This window comes from Papio anubis, chromosome 9, assembly GCF_008728515.1.
Source record: "Papio anubis isolate 15944 chromosome 9, Panubis1.0, whole genome shotgun sequence".
Taxonomy (NCBI): domain Eukaryota; kingdom Metazoa; phylum Chordata; class Mammalia; order Primates; family Cercopithecidae; genus Papio; species Papio anubis.
This window is the reverse complement of record NC_044984.1, coordinates 40256795-40279662: the sequence shown is the minus strand read 5'-3', so window position 1 is coordinate 40279662 and position 22868 is coordinate 40256795. Positions and strand designations below refer to the sequence as shown.

The 22868-nt window shown below is 40.1% G+C and overlaps 1 protein-coding gene across 5 annotated transcripts in view; it reads right to left on the bottom strand.

The window, feature by feature from the left end:
- Positions 1-6519: 6519 nt before the first annotated feature.
- Positions 6520-22868, bottom strand: part of ANO6 (anoctamin 6) — a 212463-nt gene continuing 196114 nt past the window's right edge. For all 5 annotated transcript variants that reach the window (XM_003906239.5, XM_009180562.4, XM_009180563.4 and 2 more), the window contains 4 exons: positions 22332-22537; positions 17959-18161; positions 16178-16283; positions 6520-9703 (listed from right to left, as the gene is read on the bottom strand). In XM_003906239.5, the coding sequence (XP_003906288.2) occupies positions 9497-9703; positions 16178-16283; positions 17959-18161; positions 22332-22537 (722 nt within the window). In that variant the 3' untranslated portion in view covers positions 6520-9496. The remainder of the gene's footprint in view (positions 9704-16177; positions 16284-17958; positions 18162-22331; positions 22538-22868) is intronic.

Here is a 22868-nt window from a genome sequence, read left to right as displayed (position 1 = left end):
AATAAATACACAATGTTCCCTGTTCGAAAGAAATATCTTTAATAGAATTACTCCCTGCATATGGCTTACAGGATCAATATGGGTCATGTTTTTGCAATGGGCCTCTAGATGACACCAGGATTTATAGTTGTGATCACTTTTTGCACACTAGTCACACTACTACAAGTTGAATATCCCTTATTTGATATCCTTGGGACCAGAAGTGTTAAAAATTACAGATTTTTCTGAATTTTGAAATATTTACATATACATAATGGGATATCTTGGGGATGGGGTCCAGGTCTAAACACAAAATTTGTATTTCACATACAATTGATACACATAGCCTGAAGGTAATTTTATTTTCTTTTGGGGATGCTGAACAAAGTGTGTATATGGTGCCTGCATTTTGACTGTGACCTGCCACATCAAGTCAGATGTGGAATTTTCCATTCATGGCATCACATTGGTGCTCAAAAAGTTTCTGATTTTGGAGCATTTTGGATTTCAGATTTTTGGATTAGGGATGCTCAATCTGTATTGCTGATCACATGTCCTTTTCGGGGACTCCAGGAACAGCTTGGAATGAAATATATACATGTGTGTATATATTTTACACACACACACACACGTGCTGAATGTGGTAGGATACACAAAAGAAACCACAGCAGGCCTTATCACACTATGTAGCCCAGGACGGACAACTGGGAAATGAGGAAGACCGAGAGCTCAGTGGGCATTGGGCAGGATGAGGCAGCTTGCCTGAGCAGAAGCACCAGCACAGATCTTACATCAGAGACAGAGCTTTACTAGAGTTTGGCATTGACCAGAAAATGGATTTCACATGCATAGAGAGTGGAAAGACTGCATTGGTCTTTTTTACTACCCTCATGCTGGAAGTTTTACTAGCCAACTTAAATGTAAATGCCATGATTGGCTCTGGTCCAAATTTTTATAAAGCAGTAGTTCTCAGAACTATTTTACACTCTTAAAAAGTTTTGAGGTTGGGTGCTGTGGCTCACACCTGTAATTCTAATACTTTGGGAGGCCAAGGCAGGTGGATTGCCTGAGCTCAGAAGTTTGAGACCAGCCTGGGCAACATGGTAAACTCGGTCTCTACCAAAAATATAGAACATTAGCTAGGTGTGGCGGTGTGCACCTGTAATACCAGCTACTAGGGAGGCTGAGGCAGGAGAATTGCTAGAACCCGGGAGGCAGAGGTTGCAGTGAGCCGAGATTATGCCACTGCACTCTAGTCTGGGCGACAGAGCGAGACTCCGTCTCTTAAAAAAAAAAAAAAGTTTTGAGAGCCCACAAAAACCTTTGTTTGTGTGAATCATACTTATGAATATTTACTGTATTAGAAATGAAAACAGAACGTTAAAAATTAATTTTAAAATAAGAATAAGCCCATTGCATGTAAAACATAAAATGTAATGAAAAAGAATGTACTTTTCAAAATAATCTAATGAGAAGAGTGGCATTGTTTTATATTTTTAATGTCTGGCTTAATAGCAAGCAGTTAGATGCTCACACCTGCTCCTGCATTCAGTCTTTGCCCATGTTCCACGTCATGGAGCGTCTGGAAACTCCACTCTATGCTGGTGAGAGAATGACAGTGAAAAAGGCAAATCTTGTCTTTGTGTTATTAGGAAAATAGTTTTGCCTTTGTGGACCTCTTGAAAAGGCCTTAGACCCTCCCAGGGGAATCTAGACCACACTTTGAGAACACTGTTCTAGAATCTCATGGCTGACGAGGTGCTTTCAACATATGTCAACCTTGTCAGTCTTTTCCACACAAGTTTCACTGAAGACAGAGGAAGGTAAAGGTATGACCCTGGGGCCTAGATGAAGCAGCTTACTCTAAGTGTGGAATTTCTTTTCTTTTCTTTTTTTTTTTTTTTGGACAGAGTTTCACTCTTGTGGTGCAATCTCAGCTCACAGCAACCTCTGCCTCCCAGGTTCAAGCGATTCTCCTGCCTCAGCCGCCCTAGTAGCCGAGATTACAGGTGCCCGCCACCACACGTGGCTAATTTTTTGTAATTTTAGTAGAGACAGGGTTTCATCATTTTGGCCAGGCTGGTCATTAGCTCCTGACCTCAGATGATCCACCAGCCTCAGCCTCCCAAAGTGCTGGGATTATAGATGTGAGCCACGATGCCCAGCCAGAATTTATTTAAAGGTTGTTATTTTATATTAAACATTCATCTGGATTTTGCATGCAATTTCAAAATATATCTGTGTTTGTTTTAATATGACCATTTCTCCTTTAATCATTGAAACACTCACCTCCAAGAGGATTGCTCATGTTGATCCTGTGGTTTCTTATACATCCTGAATCCAGCGTGAGAAGCATAGACATTAGGGACTTCCTAATGACGCCAAGTAGTGGAAACTAGCCCCATTGTTATGGATTAGGAAGTTAGAGGCTAGAGAGGTTAAATACCTTTGTGGAAATAAAGATCAGCCAAATGAGAACAAGCAAAGGCTATTCAGAGCTTGCTATCGCAAGGGAGTCAGCTACTGTCACTTGTGTTTTGACAGAGACTCAAAGGCAGGCAGGGGAGTAGGAAGGCTTCAGCTATGCCCCGATTGGTGGCTGCTGGCATGGGGAAGCTATAGGCAGCTAAGCAGAAGTGGGCATTCTATGTTATGGTTAGGGGAGCATATTTGGCTTTCTCTGGTTGGTCCTAGGGTGCAAGCAGGAACCGGAATTAGGGAAGCTGTTATTCATCAATTCCTGGTCATATTGCACCAGTTGTTACAGAGGTGTTTAGCTTCCTGGATGGTCACTAGACATAGCATTCTGACCTCCTACAAGTCTGACTTGCAGTAGGCTGGCTTTCTGGGCTGATTGTAGATAAAGGGGTTAGTTTTCTGGGCAGGTTGCTGCAGGCTGAGGATCGGTGTTCTGTTTTTATATATGCTCTGGCCATTGTCCATTTATATATTCAGTTTCTTAACTTGCTAAAATTTATGAAGCTGGCAAGTGGCAGATCCAGGACTTGAATCAAGGTCCTCTATTTCTAAATCTTATGTCCTTTCTTGTATCACAGGCAGGCTGCCTTGAACCCAGGTAAAACAAACATCAATGCTGTCTTTGCCCCAGACCTTGCCTTCATCATTTTTTTTCTTTTCAGTGAGTTTGTGTTGTACTCTAAATGTACTTGTCCACCCTATTTAAAACATGGCATATTTTTGGTGATGCTAACTATATTCTTAAGATAGTTATTCTTAGAAGATTAAAACCTTCAGTTTTTACCCCAAAGTTTCCTTTCCTTCTCATCATTTACAATATGCAGGGTAGGTGGGAAGGAAGGGGAGTACATTTGCCCCAGGCTCTGGTTCACAGATGACAAAGATGTGGTTTAATTTGGGTAGCATGGCCTGGTCAAAGAGTTCCTAAGAAACTGTTTGGAGGACTGACACCAAGATATGTTTGTAACAGACTGGTCATCCTGGCAGAAACTGGGCTGCACTGAGGGGTGGTTTGTGAGCAGGACACTGGTATGCCCTCTTTTTTACTATTAAGTGCAGCAGCTAAAGTGGGGGAATTCATACTAAGCAATTAGTTGCCCATGACTGGATATGTTAAGAAAGACAAGCTTTGGAAGACAATAATATGATATTGTGGAATTATCCAGGCTGACAAACTGCCAAGTGTTGGAGCCCTGAATACAATAGGAAAACCTAGGGAAAAAGCTCTGAAGAGACATCCAGGGATCCATTCCTTTTATAATAGGGAGTGCCATAATCACGTATTAGGAATTACACTGTTCACATTGAACAGGTAATAGAGCTTTAAGAGATGATATGGAAGAATATTGTCTGGGAAAAAAAGTTCTATTCTAGGCTTTCAGTGCATTTTCCTAGATTAAAACAAGGAAGGTAATGCAATGATTTATCCTTACAAGGAAGGTAATGCAATGATTTATCCTTATGAAGGAGACTGAAGAAGAGGTCTCAAGAACGCATTAACTTGCCTCATTATTAATGAAGGGTGAGTGTGAATGTGATAGTTCTCTCTGGGGTTCCATGAGAGCTCCTGGGGTTGTATTTGCCCCACCATCACCAATAGAAAAGAGCAATTTAAACAATTTCCTGGGAGCTGCTCCTTACATATGTTTGCTTTTCAGTCTTTTGGGGAGCAATCGAAATGGAATGTTTTTTCTTAGTTATACCCAGACGTTTTCCACAGAGCCAGAAATGAGGGCCAAGGAGCCTTCTGTTCATTGTTGGAGTCTCCAGAGAGATTTCCCCCTTTGTTTAATTGACTTTTATTTCCCTGGATTCTTTGCACTGCCTCCCTCCTTCCTCTTCTATTCCAGTCCTGGGAAAAGGGTTGCTGTAAGATTGTGATCTTGAAGCTAGAGCCCTGCAATAGTGAATATTGATGGTCCCAAAGGAACCAAAATATGTGAAGGTAAAATTTGATTTGATTTAAAGACAAAGTAGGGGAGAAAAGGCCCAGCGGTGGGGTCAGTCCAGGAATTTTGTTGCGGCCAGTGCTATCGCTTGTTCCCAGGGCTGTAGCTTGTTCTGTACCACAGAGCAGGGCCTCTTACCTGCAGCTTCCTCTTAGGTGACTGACAGCGATTTATCACTCTGACTCACCTCAAGCGACAATGACAAGAAAGTAATGGCAGGGTATTTTGTAACATACATGTGCGTATCCACCCTGAACAATATTAGGAATCATGGTCTACTTGCTTGAGTTGGGGTGTGAAGTGGTTCTAATTAGAAGAACTAGGTTTGATTATGGCCAAAAACAGGTGAAATGATGAGAAATGAAGGGTAGGACCGATCTCAGGGGTATCTTCCAGTAGGTAAAGTGACAAAAATCATTCCAGCATTGCAAAGGATCCCACGTGCTGAACTGTTTTCGGGAATGGGGCAAGGGGTTTAAAGGGCCACCTGCCTTATGTGTGTTTTCTGCTGGGAAATGGAAATGCTGTTAAGAGCATTTGTAAAATCTGTTTCATAACCAAAGGAAAACATCTCCCCAAGTAAAATGAAACTGTCACAGCCACAGCAGGTTTTTCTAGGATTTCCCCTTCATTTATGCTTGAATGCTCCATGGAATCCGAAGGCTCTGGGTGGGGTCCATTCTTCTTCTCCCCTCAGGAATGCTGCAAGGCAGCCTCCCTATTGTGAGAACTGCCGCCAAACTCCTTGAATCTTAAGGTGAGGAGGCTCAAAGAGCACATCAGAAAAGAGAGCTTAGGAGAGAAGGCAGATGAGTCCTCACCAGGGACAAAGATCACATTCTTGCCTACAGCATTCCGTTCTGAAGTTCTCCACAGGTTCCCCATTGCTTATCAATGGCAAAACTCATCGTGTTGGGTTCACAGCTTCATTCCCAGTGATCCAATCTACATTTCTCCAGGATTTATCTGTCATCATGACCAACCTCCCTCCTGACCAACCCCAGTATGATCCAAGGGCAGGAGTTTGCCAAAGTAACGCACTCGAGTATTTGTCCGACTGCCCAGCAAACAAACATCCACTGCCATTGTATTGATCATAATGTGGAAATAAGCAAAGACCATCCACATTAGAAGGAAAGGCTATTTATTCAGAGTATGCTATAGCAAAGGGAGTCATCCACTGTCACTCATGTTTTGACAAAGACTCAAAGGCAGGCAGAAAGAGTGGGAAGGCTTCTGCTACGCCTGATTGGAGGCCGCTGATGTGGGAAGCTGTAGGTAGCTAACTAGAAGTGGATATCCTATGTGATGATTAGCAGGGCACATTTGGCTTTCTCTGGTTGGTCCTAAGGTATGAGCAGGGACCAAAATTAGGGAAGCTGTCAGTTATTCATCAGGTCCTGGTAATATTGGGCCAATTGTTACAGAAGTTATTCTTTAGTTTCCCGGATTGTAACTGGAGAGAGCACTCTGACTTTCTGTTAGTATAACCTACTGCAGGCTGGCTCCCTGGGGTGACTATTGCAGAGAGCAGGGGCAGGGTGTAGGTAGAGTTCTGCTTCTACATATGGTCTGGCCATCGTCCATTTACATATTGTCTCAGTAATGAAGGGGTGACAGGGAACACAACCTAAACGGTCCTGGGAAAGGTGTCCTACAGAGAGAAGGCAGCAAGAGAAACAGGTTTCTAGTTTTGCCAGTTACGTCCTCTGGGTCACTATTGGTCATATAACAACTATTTTAGAAAGGAAATGAATGGAATATGCTACATTTATAAATGCTATGGCAGATATTTTAACACATTTCATTAACCTGGTAGGTGAAACCGAACATTATTCAAAAGTCTGGTAAAAAGTGGTAAAATTTGCTAGATTGACAAAAAGAATAGGATTTGGCTGAGTTTAATAACTACCTTTTCTAACTTGTAACCTTAATACACTGAATATAATTTTTAAAAATCCAAAGCAAATCTCTGAAGTGAAGCCTGTGAAAAACCGACATAAAAGCATACATTTATCTAAGGGATACACAACTGGCCACTAGTAAATAGCAGATATATATTTGTTCTCTTCCTTAAAAACATTAAGACAATATAGAATAGACCATACTATTGTTTGTAAAAATGAATTTATTAAAATGCTCATACTTATAAAAGAATATTAAAATGCACAGAAATGAACATTAATTACAAACTTTACATCTTATGCCACAATGTATGAAAAGCATCATGAATAGTTCTACTTCACTTAAGCTGCTCATACATTTTTACCTCCTCAAACATAATTATGAACATAAAATGGTACAAGAAGTGTTTCAACAAGAGTACATTCTGACCCCCTATTGTGAATTAATGTTTTATGAAATTCAAGACACACATGCAATAAAAAAGGGAAGACTTTGGTGACAGTTTACAAGATGGCCTTGTTTATTTTTAAAATAAAAATGATAGCTTTCCCTTTCTAATGACATACAGCTAAATTATCTGAGGGATGTTTAATGAAAAATCCCCTGAGTATTTGGTCTAATGTTTCAATATGCTAAAATTCACAGGCAATACAAAAGGATATAAAGCTCAGTTTCTCTAGTGGTTAACACTGGACAGGCTGAGGGCCAGATTCTCCCTCTTCACAGGTCCACTGCCACACCCATCAATTTCCCCAGGGCTGCTGCCTCTGAAGCCACTTACAGATGCAGCCACCATTGTCGGCAGACACAGCTCCCTGCTTTTCTTCATCACTGCAAGTCAGCCCTGGACTCACTAACACTGTGGATGGCATGGGGAAACGACCCTGCATCTCCACAACAACTTTGCTCTTTTGGGCATCTTAACAGTGTCAGATATTACATTTGGTGCCTTTAAATATGTAGAGGGTTTTGTTCCCTCCTGTCCACAGCAGCGCATGTAATCTATGAAGAGGATTTTCTCTGCTGGGGCTATGAAAACAAATGCACATTTCTTTTAAGTTCTATCATACATACAGGAGATAAGGTAAAAACATTTCCTTTTCTATGCTGACATACATGGCGAGTAACTGCCAAATTTAAACACAAGGAGATAGCCACACACTTCAGAGAAGAGGTAATAGAGAGGAAGTGACACCCGCTTCTAGAAGCAGTATCTCAGAAGTGAAGAGAGGAACAGTGGCACTCCCATCTTGGCTGCGAATGAGAAAGAGTTTCCTTCAGTGGGAAGAAATTCATTTCTCCATCTCTGTGCAGTCAGACCTCATGTGGCCTGTTTTGAAACTCTGACTACATCATTAACATGATCAAGAGAGACAGTGAAATGGTGTCCCTGATCCATTAAGACAATTCAAAAGCCGAGAATACTGCTTTGATGGATCCTACATAAATACTTAAAAATCATTCATGGCAGGTATTTGAAATCAGGACCTAGAGTTAAGCTGCTTTTTTGTAAAAAGCCTCTAAAATCTGAGTTTCCCGTTGCTGCTAGGATTCTGATAGGTTGGCTCCTCTGGCATTTAACAGCATCCCAGTGAGGCCCATGCAGCATGACCATGATGCAAATCACCTCCCTCTCCTGCACCCAGCACTGACCTGTTACCAGTAGGGGTGAGAGGGCCTGGCTCCCTGTCTTTTCCAGAGTGCCCAGGAGGCCTGACACTTACAAGGCAATAACGTGAAGTAGACTGCTAGGCTGAACAAAACTGAGCAAGACGTGCATGGCAGGACAGGAGTGCAGCAGGAAGTAATCTCCAGATAATGGTAGGGTTTGTGACCAAACCATTTTCCTTTATTACTCTTAACTGCCTGATTGACTCTAGAGGAGGCCAAAAAATCAGATCTAATCTAGAGTCTCTTTACTTGATGATGAATAATCTTGGTATATTCCTGTCTCTAGTACAATCGGACAGTTACATCAAATTACTGGGCCCGGAATAACAGGATGGAGGATGCAAGGAAGCCACATTCTTTATGGCAGAGACTTTGGTGTGTTGATCACTTTGGCATATAGAAATAAGCCAAGTCCTACAGACTCCTTGACAAAAGGCACTCCCCACCCAGTGACCACAATGAGGGCACTTGCTGTTTCTGCCCATGCACACAGTCATGCCCCAATGGCTGTGTAGTGAGCCATTCGCAAAGGCAGCTGGTGATGTGTAATACTGCACCTTCTGTATCTAATGAATAAAAGTCAACTGGTAGAAAATTGACGGGCTTATCTTTTCCAGACAATTACGTTGATAAAAATGTAATTTTAATCATGTGATATCACTGTTTTCCAAGAAACTACACATCTTTAGAAAAGATAAATTAATTATGCAGATCAACATGAGTTAAAATGCTGTTTGAATCTGTAACTTTCCCTACTTTTGTCATTTTATTCCCTTGAGATCTGCAAAGCAGTCAACATTGATTAGGCACAGGACCTCCTAGAAGGGCTCCTGGAAGATAAAAAGTGTCACTGTGCATTAGGACAAATACGCTTCAAAACCTTGCTATCTTCATTCCAACGTACTACAAGTATTTTTTTGAGATGGAAAGACATGTTCAAATGAAGACTGAAACTATTTCCTCTGATTAACTGAGGTTTCCTTTCTGGAGGTATTGATAATACACCTAACTATTGTGAATCCTTGAGTCTAGTTAGCTATTTTTAATCACATGAAAGCTATTAAATCTATAATGATGGTACTGCAAGGAAAAGATGACCCTGGAACAGTTGTAGCAAAGTGAAGAAATAAAACATGGCCTGAAAATAAAGGAGATCATGCGCCTGAGAATAGACAGAAATGACAGTAATCAAATAGAAAAAAAAGAATCCATTCTACTTTAGAAGGGGTGGTTTTTAAGCATACTAAGGGACTTTTTCTGTAAAATTCCAATTTATCAGAAAAAGGTAACATTTAGGTTTTCCAGGTGATAAGTTTTATGCCCTTCATGATCTAAGTTTTACATTTTCCAGTTTCTGCATCGCTAGCTGAAACTGAAAAATAATACATGTGGAAATGGCAATAGTTAAGACTCATATTTGCCAAAGTGATTTAACTTAAACATTCTCATTAGTGATTCCTAATATATTTTGACAGAGCTAAATTCCTTAAAGTGCTTCTCAGAACATAAAGCTCTTATTCTAATTTTGGTCGTAAATTGTTATCTACTGCTTCTATCATCCGTTCAGCTATCACCCCCATATTTTTCGTCATATCTTTGAGGTGATTCTCATGAAGAAGCTTTTGGGTTAGGTATTTTTCTCTCTGGATCTTGCTCTTCGTGCGTTTTGATACATCGGGAATTGCATATGAAATGAAAAATTTCACAGAGTAGATGATGTGCTGGGGGAGAGAAGAAGAAAAATATCACTCGCAAAGAAATGGAGGAGAACACCGAGTTCCTTTCATTCTTGCTTCTCATTATGGCAGTTTATCTGGACAAGGCAGTGGACATTTTACACACATATCCAACCACTAATGCCATCGTGTCTAATCAATAGTGTGGCTCTGTCTAGCAGTTACTGTTACTTTCTACAGATAAATAATACTATGTGATATGTAGAAAAGTATATATACACACATATAAAGGTTATAAAGGATAAAGAAAAAATAAATACCCCAAAAAACCACCATTAAACTTAAAAACTAGGATGTTGATAATGCTGTTGTATTTTGTGTCTCTTTTTCTAATGGCCCTGCACTTCTGCTAAAGTCAATGCTATCATATCTGTACAAGTGTATACGTATCATTCTCACTTATTTTTTAAAAAGTTTGACAAAATATGTATATAGACCCCCAAAATATAGTCTTGCTTGACTTCATCTTTATGATCTGCATGCAGTCTTTTGGAAATTATTTTCTTTTGTTTTGGATCAGGTTCTCACTCTGTCACCCAGGCTGGAGTGCAGTGGCGTGATCATAGCTCACTGAAGCCTCCTACTCCTGGGTTCAAGTGATCCATGTGCATGCCACCATGCCTGGCTACTTTTAAAATTTCTTTGTAGAGACAGGGTCCCGCTATGTTGCCCAGGCTGGTCTCAAACTCCTGTCCTCAAGCAATCCTCCCTACTCGGCCTTCCAAAGCACTAGGATTATAGGCTTGGGCCACCACACCAGGCTGCTTTTTGTTCAAAACTATTGCCTAAAATTCATCAATGTTGGCCAGGCGCGGTGGCTCACGCCTGTAATCCCAGCACTTTGGGAGGCTGAGGAGGGTGGATCACCTGAGGTTGGGAGTTCAAGATCAGCCTGACCAACATGGAGAAACCCCGTCTCTACTAAAAATACAAAAATTAGCCAGGCATGGTGGCGCATGCCTGTAATCCCAGCTACTCGAGAGGCTGAGGCAGGAGAATCGCTTGAACCTGGGAGGCAGAGGTTGCAGTGAGCTGAGATCACGCCATTGCACTCCATCCTGGGCAAAAAGAGTGAAACTCCGTCTCAAAAAAAAAAAAAAAAAAAAGATTCATCAATGTTATTCTATAAAACTTATAAAACTAGTCCATTAATTTTCACTGCTGTATAATATTCTTCTGTGTGAATACACTATAATTTATTTGTTCCCCTATGAACAGGCATTGAGATTGTTTCCAGTTTTCGTTTTAGGAACAAGGCTGCTGTGAACATTACTGTGCTGGAATCCTAGAGCATTATTTGCAAATTTCTCAAGAGTGTGGACCTAGGAGTGGGACTGCTGAGACTCTGTCATGTGAATGTTCCATTTTATAAGAGGATATCAAAACATTTTCCAAAGCAGGTATACCAACTTACACTCCCACAGCAGTGACAGTTTCAGTTGCTCTACATCCTTGCCAGCACTTGGTATCATCAAACTTTTTTTTGAGACAGAGTCTCACTGTCATCCAGGCTTGAATGCAGTGGTGCGATCTTGGCCCACTGCAGCCTCCATCTCCCGGGTTCAAGCGATTCTCCTGCCTCAGCCACCTGAGTAGCTGGGATTACAGGTACCTGCCACCACGCCCAGCTAATTAGCTAATTTTGGGTTTTGCCATGTTGCTCAGGCTGGATCAGACTTTTTTTTTTTTTTTAAAACCAACTTAGTGATTATGAAATGGACTTTCCCTTTGGTCTTACTCTGCATTTCCCTGATTACCAATGAGGCTAAATACCTTTTCATTTTTTAATTTATCAATAAAAAATCTCTGACCTAGCAAGGGGAGAGAGATAATATAAGCATAATTAAAAACAAATTATTCATGGTGTTAAAAAGTGATGAGTACTATGAAGAGATTCTTCTGTAGATTAGTCTGGATATGCCTAAGTGAGCAAACACTTTGAGGTGAGGGAACAAGCCCTGCAGATATCAGAAGGAAAGACATTCTAGGCAAAGGGAATAGCTAATGCAGAGCTGGTTTGGAGGAAACCTCCAGAGTGCATTCAAGAAAAGGCAAAGATGGTGCGGAGTAGGTGAGGAGGAGAGAAATGATGTCTGAGGGGCACTGGGGCATGGCTGGATCCATGAGGCCTTGTGTGCCACTGTGAGGACTCTGGCTTTGACTCTGAGTAAGAGAGGAAGACAAGAGCAAGCCCAGCTAGGAGACTCTGGTCCTAATCCAGGTAAAAAAATGATAGTGGCTCTGACCTGGTGGTAGCAGCATAGTTGGTCTGAAGTGCTCACTGATACATTTTCAAAGGAAAAGCCAACCAGATTGGATATAGCATAAGGGTTCCAAGGACTCTAGCCTGAGCAGTATTGAGATGGAGTTGCCATAATCAAGAGGGAAATACTGTGGATGGGAGAGATTTTGGGCTGGGTTGGGAGGAGCACATTTGAAGTGAATGGAGGAAAATATAGGCATGTGGGGCAGTAGATGTGAGACATCTCTGTTAGGCATTCAAGCAGACAGAAAGAAAGAATCCAGGTAGGCCATTGGATTCATGGGTGGAGTTCAGGAGAGGTGTGCTCTGGAAACAACCATTTTAAGGTCCTTTTAGCATACAGATGGTATTTAGAGCCAGATGGTTAAAAAGTGATGATCTCCAGGAGATCATCAAGAGACCAAGGAGAGAGAAAAGAAGACAACCAAGGGATGAGTCCCAGGATCACTAAAGAATAAAGTACTGGCATAGAACCTGAGGTGGAATGGCCAGGGACGCAGGAGGAAAGCGTATTTTCCTAGGAGCCCAGTGAGGAGGAGTTTCCAGGGGTAAGTGATGAGGAAAATCTGAAGTCAGATTTTCTGCGAAATTTTGACTCAGATTTTTGCTGAGTCAAAAGTTGCTAAGTCAGGTGAGGGGAGGGTGGTGAAGTGGTGGCTGCTGGTAACTGGCAAGAGCAGCTTCAGTGAAGTGGAGGGGGTGAAAGCATGACAGAAAGACAGAGGAATCAAGGACAGCATGAGTACTGGCAACTCATTCAACGGCACTGGCCACAAAGAGGAGAAGAGAAGTGAAGCAGGACTGGCGAGGTAAGGACGGAGAGAATTTTGAGATGTGAGAGATGTTAGTGTGTTTAGTGATAATGGAAATTATATAGCAAAGGGACAAAGGTTGATGCTGTAGGAAAGAGTTCTTTCATCTGTTTCTGAGGTAGGGAATATTTATAGATATGTGGAATTTCTCTGTTATGTCACCCTTGCATTTCCAGGTTAAAGCCTGGTGGTGTGATGTTATCTTTTTAAAATATATCTCTAGATTCAAATTTGTACATTTTTAAAAATTTTTGCGTAAAGGTATAGAACATGATGTTGTAAGACACATGTACGTAGTGAGTCCTCAACATCATCGACAGGTTCTTGGAAACTGCAACTCCAGGTCCTCGAACAATGTCATTTCCTTCAATGTTGTTTCATTACAGCATTGATGAGAAAAAACACTGGTTTTGTTAGATGTTGTTATCTTAAAGTCATGGTTTCCAAGAGCCTAATGAGGATGTTAAGTGAGGACTTACTCTATAGTGGAACGAATTAACATGTCCATCATCTCACTTTACACATCTTAGATCTTTGCATCTATGTAATGAACAGGGTTGGCTTTATTTTCCTTTCTCTCTTCTTGTCTGATTTTAGGATTTAGGCTACTCGTAGCCTCACCAAATGAGTTGGAGAGTATTTCCTCTTTCTGATCTCTGAAGGCATTTGTATAGGATTGAAATGATCTGTTTTAAAAAGCTTCGTATCACTCTCCAATAAAAACCACATGGTCTGGTGTTTTCATTGCAGAAAGATTTCAAACTTCTGCTGTAATTTAAGGTTTATAGCTACCTTCTTTAGCATTCTGGAGATAGACTGCTCTCTTGGCTTCCGTTGTTACTGTTAAAAAGTCTACTCCCATTCTCGCTTTAGTTTTCTCTGTTAGTCATCAGTTTTTTTCCTCTGGTTACTTCCAAGGTTGTATTTTTGGTGTGCTGCATTTTCCTTGTAATATGTGTAAGTGGATTTCTTTATTCTGCTTGATACATGTCATGCTTTCTGATCTGTGAACTCTTTCATCTCTTTTATCCATTTTCTGCTTCTTTCATTTTTTTAAGTTAGTATTTCTCATTCTTCCATATCACTTAACATTTTTTTTTCATATTTTCTATTTTCTTATCTCCCTGCGATGTATCAGGAGTAATTTTTTCAGACCTATCTTCCAATTCACAAATTCTCTCTTCAGAGTTGCCTAAACCTCTGTTTCATCCATGTTATTTTTTTTTTCATTTCACCAATGATTTAATTTCTAGAAGTTCCATTTAGTTTTTTCAAAATTGCCTTATAATTTTTTTTTTAGTTTCTTGCTCTTTTAAAATTCTACCCAAAATTATTTAAATATTTTCACATACAGTTAATTTATATTCCTTATCTGACAGTTCAAACAAACCCTTGAGGTTACTGAGAGTCCAAATCAGTTGTTTCTCACACGTTTTTTTTTTTTTTTAATCACCTCTTGTTATTGACCATCTTTGATTGTGTGCTCATATTTGATTAGCTTGATCTGAGAAAAACCTGGGGTCTAAACTGAGAACACTTTTCTCCAGAAAAGAAACACACTTCTTTCTACTGAGACAAATGCAGCCCTGTTTTGGGTTTCTGGCTTATCCAGGAATCTCAAGCTCAGTTTTTCCACTTCCCTTCTGAACCAAGGCATGATCTCCTTGAGCTTCAGATGGAGGCACTGATGTGTACCAGCTTGCTCTCTGAGCCCTCCAGCACTACAGGGAATTTCTGTTATGTCACCCTTGCATAACATAACCCTGCTCACTGCCCTATTACAGCCCATCACTTAGGCTGGGTGCAGTGGCTCATGCCTGTAATCCCAGCACTTTGGGAGGCCAAGGAGGGCGGACCACTTGAGGTCAGGAGTTCAAGACCAGCCTGGCCAATATGGTGAAACCCCGTCTCTACTAAAAATATACAATTAGCCAGGCATGGTAGCATGCACCTGTAGTCCCAGGTACTTGGGAGGCTGAGGCAGGAGAATCGGCTAAACCCGGGTGGCAGAAGTTGCAGTGAGCTAAGATCATGGCACCGCACTCCAGCCTGTGTGACAGAGTGAGACTCTGTCTCTTAAAAAAAAAAGAAAAGCCCATCACCTAATTTTCCCTCTCTCTGTAGATTCTCTTCCCTTCCAGTGAGCTCAGAAATGCAAAGGAATTATCAAGCTGGCTCTAGAAGTTTTGCAGTGGGGATGGTCCACTGCATATGTAAAGACAATTAAATGGTCTACCACAATATCAAAAGCAGAGGGCCAATCACTTCATCAACTACATGTTTGAATAGAAACTTGTGACTCCTGCTGATATATCACATACTGTACTTGAGAAAGCCACTTACGATGGTGAACTAACCATGAGTTACTTGTCTTCCCTGTTTAATGTTTGGTAGCTACTTGGAAAAAAAAAAAAAACAAAAAAACAAACCTAGTATAAGTACCAAAAAGCCAGGGAGTCTACCCCACTTCTTCTCTGCTGAGTGGTTTTATTCAGAGCAAATGAAATCCACCTGCCTCAGCCCCTCTTGCTGCTAAGAAAACCACATGCTATAGTTCTGGTCAATGAGATGTAGGTGGAAGTCCACGGTAGGGGCTTCTGGCAAAGCATTCTTTCCTGACAAAAAGGACTGGATATGGTTAGCATCGCCCTTCTTCCTGCTTTGCATGTAATTTGTTATCTGGAATTTCAGCAGCCATAAGGGGACACATATATGAGAGCAAATCCAAGAACTGGATATACTGCTTCCATCAGTGAACTGGTATTGACTGATTCAGGAGCAACCACATACTTTCGTGAACTCTGTTATGTGGGTTGGAGGGAGGGGAATCAACCTTATTTAAGCCACCATAGACTGCATTTTCTGTTTCTTGCAGCTTAAATACAATCCTATCGACCATACCAATTAAGTAACCTCTGATACTTTATAATTTGGCAGTAGTTAATTCACTCTGCATAGGAAGCATAGCTGGCTACATCAATTACAAATTTATAGTTGCCTTAGTCATTTTTCAGAGCTGGTCAATTTCAAACTCTCCCAGCAGTAAAAGTTTCTCACAGGCAGAGATCACATCATCTTACTCATCTTGAATAAGCCCTTTCACAGCCCAACATGCTGCCCAGTGCCCTAAATTTTAAAAAGTTAGTAAAGAATGATATTGAATCCCTTTTGCATATAACATGCTTTTAAAGTTTAAAAGCAGATAATGCTCTCGTTAATGAAGTTGTTTGAATATTTTCAGGTCAAAACTGATTAACATATTTCCTAAAATATTAGCAAGTGATAAGAAGGTATCATACATGTTAAGTATGGAGCTGGCAACATTTAATGGAAGGTCTGCAAATACACATCCTTATAAACTGTTTGAAAGCATACTTTTCCTACCTCCATGACAATGATGAAAGCCAGCTTGGCTGCAATCACATGCCAATAGTAGATGTTGTGTTTATACTCCTGGGGGTGTCCAGGTGGGTATCGGAAATCACGATACCTGAAAACGAAATGGAGACATATTGGGAGACAAATCTTTTTGACTGAATACTGTAAACAAAGGCCCCATTTAAAAAGAAGTCATGGCCGGGTGCAGTGGCTCATGCCTGTAATCCTAGCACTTTGGGAGGCCGAGGCATGTGGATCATTTGAGGCCAGAAGTGCGAGACCAGCCTGGCCAATATGGCGAAACCCCATCTCTACTAAATACAAAAATTAGCCAGGTGTGGTGGCACGCGCTTGTAATCCCAGCTATTCCGGTGGCTAAGGCATGAGAATTGCTTGAACCCGGGAGGTGGAGGTTGCAGGGAGCTGATATGGCGTCACTGCACTCCTGTCTGGGCAACAGAGCAGGACTCTGTCTCAAAAAATTAAAAAAAAAAAGTAGAGGTCATATTTGATTCAATGCTCTTTTAAACTGGACATCACATACAGTTTCTCTTAAAGCTCAATTTGGTAACAAAGCCCCAAAATAACTACAGTTATATCTCATTTAATATTTAATCAGAGAATGATGGTAATAACAGGGTCCATCTTTGTAGAAAGTAACCCATCTTTATAAAAGAACTAAAGTTTTAAATTTTTTCTCCCAACATTTATCCCTGTTTTCTCAAAACAATTCCTGTTTAAGGGATCATGTTTATAAATTTATTTATATAATGGTATCATCAGGGTTCATTCAGCTATGGGACTCTCTCTCCTCATACAGAGTACTATCTGCTTGCTATAATTTTTTACCTAATTCTTGTCAGATATCAACTGTTAACTGCTGTTGGTGTATCTTCCTCAGGTAGTACATGTCTAATTTTATGCCTGTAAGCTATTAAACCTAGAAGAGTTTAATTTCTGATTAGAATTGTGGAAAGTAAGAATAAGGAGATTCAATACAGAATTGTAAAGAGGCTCCACTAGGTGTAACACAAACATTTATTTTGGGCTTATTTCTGGTTTCCTGGTTGCATTATTGAGAATTTGAGTTAGTGAAGCCTTTGAGGAGTTGGACTAAATAAACTTTAAAGCCTCTTGTTTTAGGTGAAACTCTATGATCCAGGAAAAAAGGTCGATGACCTACGGTTCACAAACTATCAACTGGTAATTTACCTGGTACATACTGTCCACTGTTGAACTCACCAGCCATTAAAATCGATGGAGAGAGTTTTGGAATATTTTTAGATAATACTGTTCAGCTGAGTATTTACATCTCTTCTCTCTGTATGCCCCTGTTATGTGAGGTGCTAGTTTGCCATCATTCAATATCTTCAGATTGTGCTTGAATAACACAATAGTATTAACAACTGAATTATCTTTGTTCTGGGACCTCTTGAAGTTTCTCTATTTCTATGACTTTTCTTTGGAATCAATCTCCCTGTAATCCTTTGAAACTCTCATCTTTAAATCTTTATGGTTTGGTCTGAAAGTTCTACCCCTAGTCTTCATTAACTTTTAAATAAATATACATACATACACATTTTCTGAGTTTCACTCAAGAGAAAGCTATGGGGAAAAAATGTCTCTAGCAGCTTGATTTAAATGACACCAAAGCACCCAGTTGATCCTGAAGTTATAAAGAAATAAAAATTAAATAATTAAAAAAAATGACACCAAACAGAATTAAGTCACAAGAAAACCCCTTTTAAAGATGAAGTGCGTTTTTAAACAAGTAAAGCAGAACTTGCCTGCATGTGGTGTGGTTACCCAGCTCAGAGTATGGGTTTCCCTTGCTTTTGTTTTTGAAGTCTGCAACTTTGAAGATGGAGAGAGTGTTGTTGATGTACCCTTCCATGGTGTAGGAAGTGTGGTCCCCATAGGGAGGGACGGAGAAGGACCAGTAGTACACTAGGCGGGGAATCATGTCCGATGTGAAAGCAATGATCATGGCCTATTTTGGGAGAAAAACAACAAAAAGTGAAAATGAAGTTATGGTTTTTTGTTTATTTTTTGCTTTTGAGATGGAGTCTTGGTCTTGTTGCCCAGGCTGGAGTGCAATGGCACGATCTTGGCTCACTGCAACCTCCGCCTCCTGGGTTCAAGCAATTCTCCTGCCTCAGCCTTCTGAGTAGCTGGGATTACAGGCACGTGCCAACAAGCCCGGCTAATTTTTATACTTTTAGTAGAGACAGAGTTTTGTCATGTTGGCCAGGCCAGTCTTGAACTCCTGGCCTCAAGTGATCCACTCGCCTCAGCCTCCCAAAGTGCTGGGATTACAGGCATGAGCCACCCTCCCTGGCCGAAGTTATAGTTTTTATAGGTCAGGTTAACAAATATGGCAGATTTACTATTTTCATCATGTTGATTTTTTTTTTAAAGATTCAGAAATCTTAATTCTTTCTTAACTGCAAAATATATGCAGATAGTGAGATAGGATCTTGCTCTGTTGTCCAGGCTGGAGTGCACTGGCATGATCATAGCTCACTGTAACCTCAAACTCCTTGGCCCAAGTGATCCTCCTGAGTAGTTAGAATTACAGGTGCACTCCACTCTGCCTGGCTAATCTTTAAACATTTTTTGTAGAGATGGGTTCTTACTATGTTGTCTAGCCTAGTCTGGAACTCCTGGCCTCAAGCAATTCTCTCAGCCTCTCTGAGTGCTGGCATTATAGGCATGAGCCACTGACCTCAGCCTAGAAGACTTGCACATGTAATCAGAGTCAATGTTATGAAAATAATTCAGCTTTATATAATTGATTTTAGCACTTGCTTTTCATAAACACAATGTAAGCTGCATGTTTTCCTGGATCTAAATTTAAATAATGACCTCTAAAGTTCACTTTTTTCCTGTATAGTATTTTGACTTGTTTAGATAAGTCAAACCATGACCTGATTTCTTTTAAACCCTCAGTACATGGTTATGTCCGTTGCTTCATTAGAGTGCGAGCATTTATTAATTTTAGCAAAATTTGGGTAGCAGAAAGAATTATACTGGGGTTGTCCCATTCATAGTCAAATAATAATGTCTGTTTAGTTTGATCTAGTATCTAAGTCTCTAAACTTCAAAAAGATTAAGTGGATGAAGTTATGAAAATTATAAATTAAACAACAACATACAGAAAATTTAGTATGTTCCTAGATAAAAGGAGTAAATATGGGCCAATCATAAACCTGTGTGTCAGAGAGACATCTATTAGGAGGTAAAGCTATTATGAATTACATGAATTTTCTCTAAAATTCTTTAATTTGGGCTTTAAACTCTCCAGTATGTAAAACTGGTTTGAACGAAGGAGAAAGGATTTTACTTTAAACCAAATTCTATGTGAATAAAATAGCTAAAAGATTGTCATTGATGAGGCAGAAAAGCAGACATGTTTTTGGCTTAACATGATTTTTAATAGTATTCATTTGAACGTATGGTTTAGACACAGTGAGACCACAAACCAAATCTCAGGCAAAGCAAGAAAAAACAATTAAGGGGCTTTTCTATTGTAAAATTTCCCTCACTAGAACCAGCTTTGTCATTTCCTCTGATGTAAAAAATGTATATATATGAGTGTGTTTCTGCCTGTCAGTACTGGGGAGCCACAAGAATATTTTACCTTTTTTCCCTCAGATTTCAATAGATTAAATTTTGCTATTATCATTTAACTCAACTATATCTTTTTATAGAATCACTGGCAGATGTGCATCAGGAAGCTATAAAAAATTCCAACACAGAAGATAATTTTATTGTCTTCTGACAAGATACTTTTCTTCCTGAATTGAGCTGCTCTGAGACACATGCTGCAAGAGTACAAATAAATGCAGTGTGCTTCATTTCCCATGCTGTTCTGCACACAGTTTTCCATTTATATAAAAATAAATTAAAATTGGTCTTCAATAACAGATGCTCTGGCATGATACAACAATGTCAATTCAGCTTATTTATTGAACCAGCAGCTTTAAAATGAATGATTTTATACCAAATTCCTGCTTGATGCCCATTCTCATCCTGGTGGTTATTCTCTTTTGGTAGACAGTAGGTTGTGAGATACACACTGGGTGTTTGAGGGAATAAGACACACATTTAATGCTTGCACACACATAAACAGATGCCTATGTATGTGGATGTATAACTGCTATCTTGGAAGTATAACAAATCCTAATATGGAAAAAGGGATTGCCCATAGTTTAATCAATGTCACAAATCTCATAAGCAGTTTTCCTAGGTTAAGTGATAAGAAAAAGCCATTATTGGATAAGAACCAATAGCACCAATTAGCCGGCATGAGTGTCTATACACATACACACACTGAGTCGCCTTGGAAACAGCCAATCCTCCATCTGTGCTCATGGAGTGGAGCCATGGCATGGATGCTGGGAAAAGGTACCTAATACAATCAATCCAGAATGCTTGAGGAATAGGGAGAGTTTGAGTCAACTGAATTTTCTGGTTGGTTGAAGGTCAAATAAAAACCCTTTTAGTTTCAAACTTTGTTTCTGAAAATTTTCTTAAAGCACACAAGTCCACGTTCTTGCCCAGCTCAGTGTACTAGAGCATACTGAACATGACAGATTCATTGTTTTATGACCGAGGAACTTGAAAGGCATCACGGCCATTTTTCTAAACATCAGTCTTCATTTTGCAGCACCGTAGATGTTGAAGGTGTGGGGTACCTGGGTGAAAGGAAACTGACATACTCTAGTAGTTGGTTTTTGTGTGCGATTTGCAACTTTCTCCAAATAGTACAGATAGCATGCAATTCAGATATATTTAAGGTTCTGCGGTAGGGATGACAGCTAGGTTCCAGATAACTTGTTTTGTTGTATAAAACTGTAACCATATCCAGACAATGACTACTTTTGGAATTCTTTTGCCTCCAATTGGGGTACCTGTCAGAGTCCTCAGAGTCACTGGTAATAACAATGATGAGTAATGAAGATGATAAAATAACAGCAGCTAACATTCAATAGAAATGAGGCTTCATGCATTAACTCAACGAATTCCCTAATATTGTGGTTGGTATGTACTATTCTTATGATATGCGGTAGGGAAGTAATAATTTTACAAATAATAAAATGGGGCTCTGGAGTGGTAAGGCCTGGCTCAAGATCATGCAGCTACAGTACTGGGAACTGGAGCTCGAGTCTACCTGACTCTAGAGCCCACAATGCTCAGTAACTTCCCTCATCCAGAGCCTAACCTACAGGCACTGCCAACGTCTCCTACAGGCACTGCCAACTTCTGTTGTTTTGGCTGGGGACTCAGGGAAGATGTGGCTTAAGAAAACAAAACTGGGGAATCACTTTGTTAGGGAGGTTCACCTGGGAGTGAGACTGTCAGTGAAATATGGGAGAAAATGGCCCTAGTTTTGGGACACTTCTTGGGAAGGTGTTCCGCTAATGGGATGGCATGAAAATTGCATTGCCTGAGAACTCCCTTGTGGCTGTACATAAAAATGACATGTTCAGATGGCCCATAATCAATGAATACAGGCTGTAAACAACTGAGTTCTGTCCCCTCACAGCTGTGATATATACAGGGCATGAGGCTGCTTCAGCCAATGATCAGAGCATGGCGAGCAAAGACCTAAGGGTGGGGTGGGAAAGGTGATGAAACCCACCCACCTCCCTCCTTTAAGAATTGCTGCTCTGGAGTCAAGGAAGGTAATCAGGAGTGCACAAACTGTTTATACTTCACCATCAGAGTTAATATTTTAGGTTGATGCTTTGGAATATGTAGTAAAACAAGGTAGAATGATCTTATTTTAGGGTCCTCAAACTCTAAATGAACAGATTTCTATCCACATTATAAAAAAGCATTTTCTGATAACTCTTTTTATAGTTATGTGAGGATTAAAAGTGTTAGTACTTACCATTACCATATTTCATATTGAATAAAAAGTTTAGCAAATGAGCAATAACAGTACCTGTGTAGGCGGTCTTGACAGTTAAAAATAATTATATACAAAATGAAAATACATTTAACAAGTGGTTATATATAGCAACTATATCGTTTATGTGGATGACAGACTTAGCATCTTCCTCCCATTTTAAAAAACACTAAACATTTGATTCCTTAGGTAGCAAATCTAATGCATCTTCAAGGTCTTTACCCTGTAAAGCTTAGGTCTACTCACATTGGTCACCACAGCCAGAATTGCTATTCCTTGCATGATGGGCTGCCATGCTCCAATGTCCTGGGCTTTCTCTGGTACCAGGCGTCTAAACTGGGTGGTCAGTTTCCATGCGTCCACTCTTATTTCCAATATATTGTTCACGAGAGCCAACAGAGGGGCCAGTGGAAAAGAGGCCACAAATAAGGTGACGAACCCAAACTGAATAACTGTCAATGGAATGGACACACATCATGGAGTGGTGGTGGATGGAAGGACAACATATTTTTCTTTACTCTTGAAAGAGAAAGGCAAACGAACTAAATCCCAGAGAGAAAACACATCTGTGGTAAATAATAATTTAGTGTTCAACAGTGAAAGAATTCAAACAAAACACAAATATAAAATCTCTGGAAAGAAGACTAATTATAGCCTGTTTCTTTCACATGTATACACTTAATAGGACCAATATATTTAGACATCTTTAGTCAACCAGAATTATTTGCTGGTAATAAATTTGAGACATCATAAGCATATTATTCATTCTCAGTGTTGAAATAG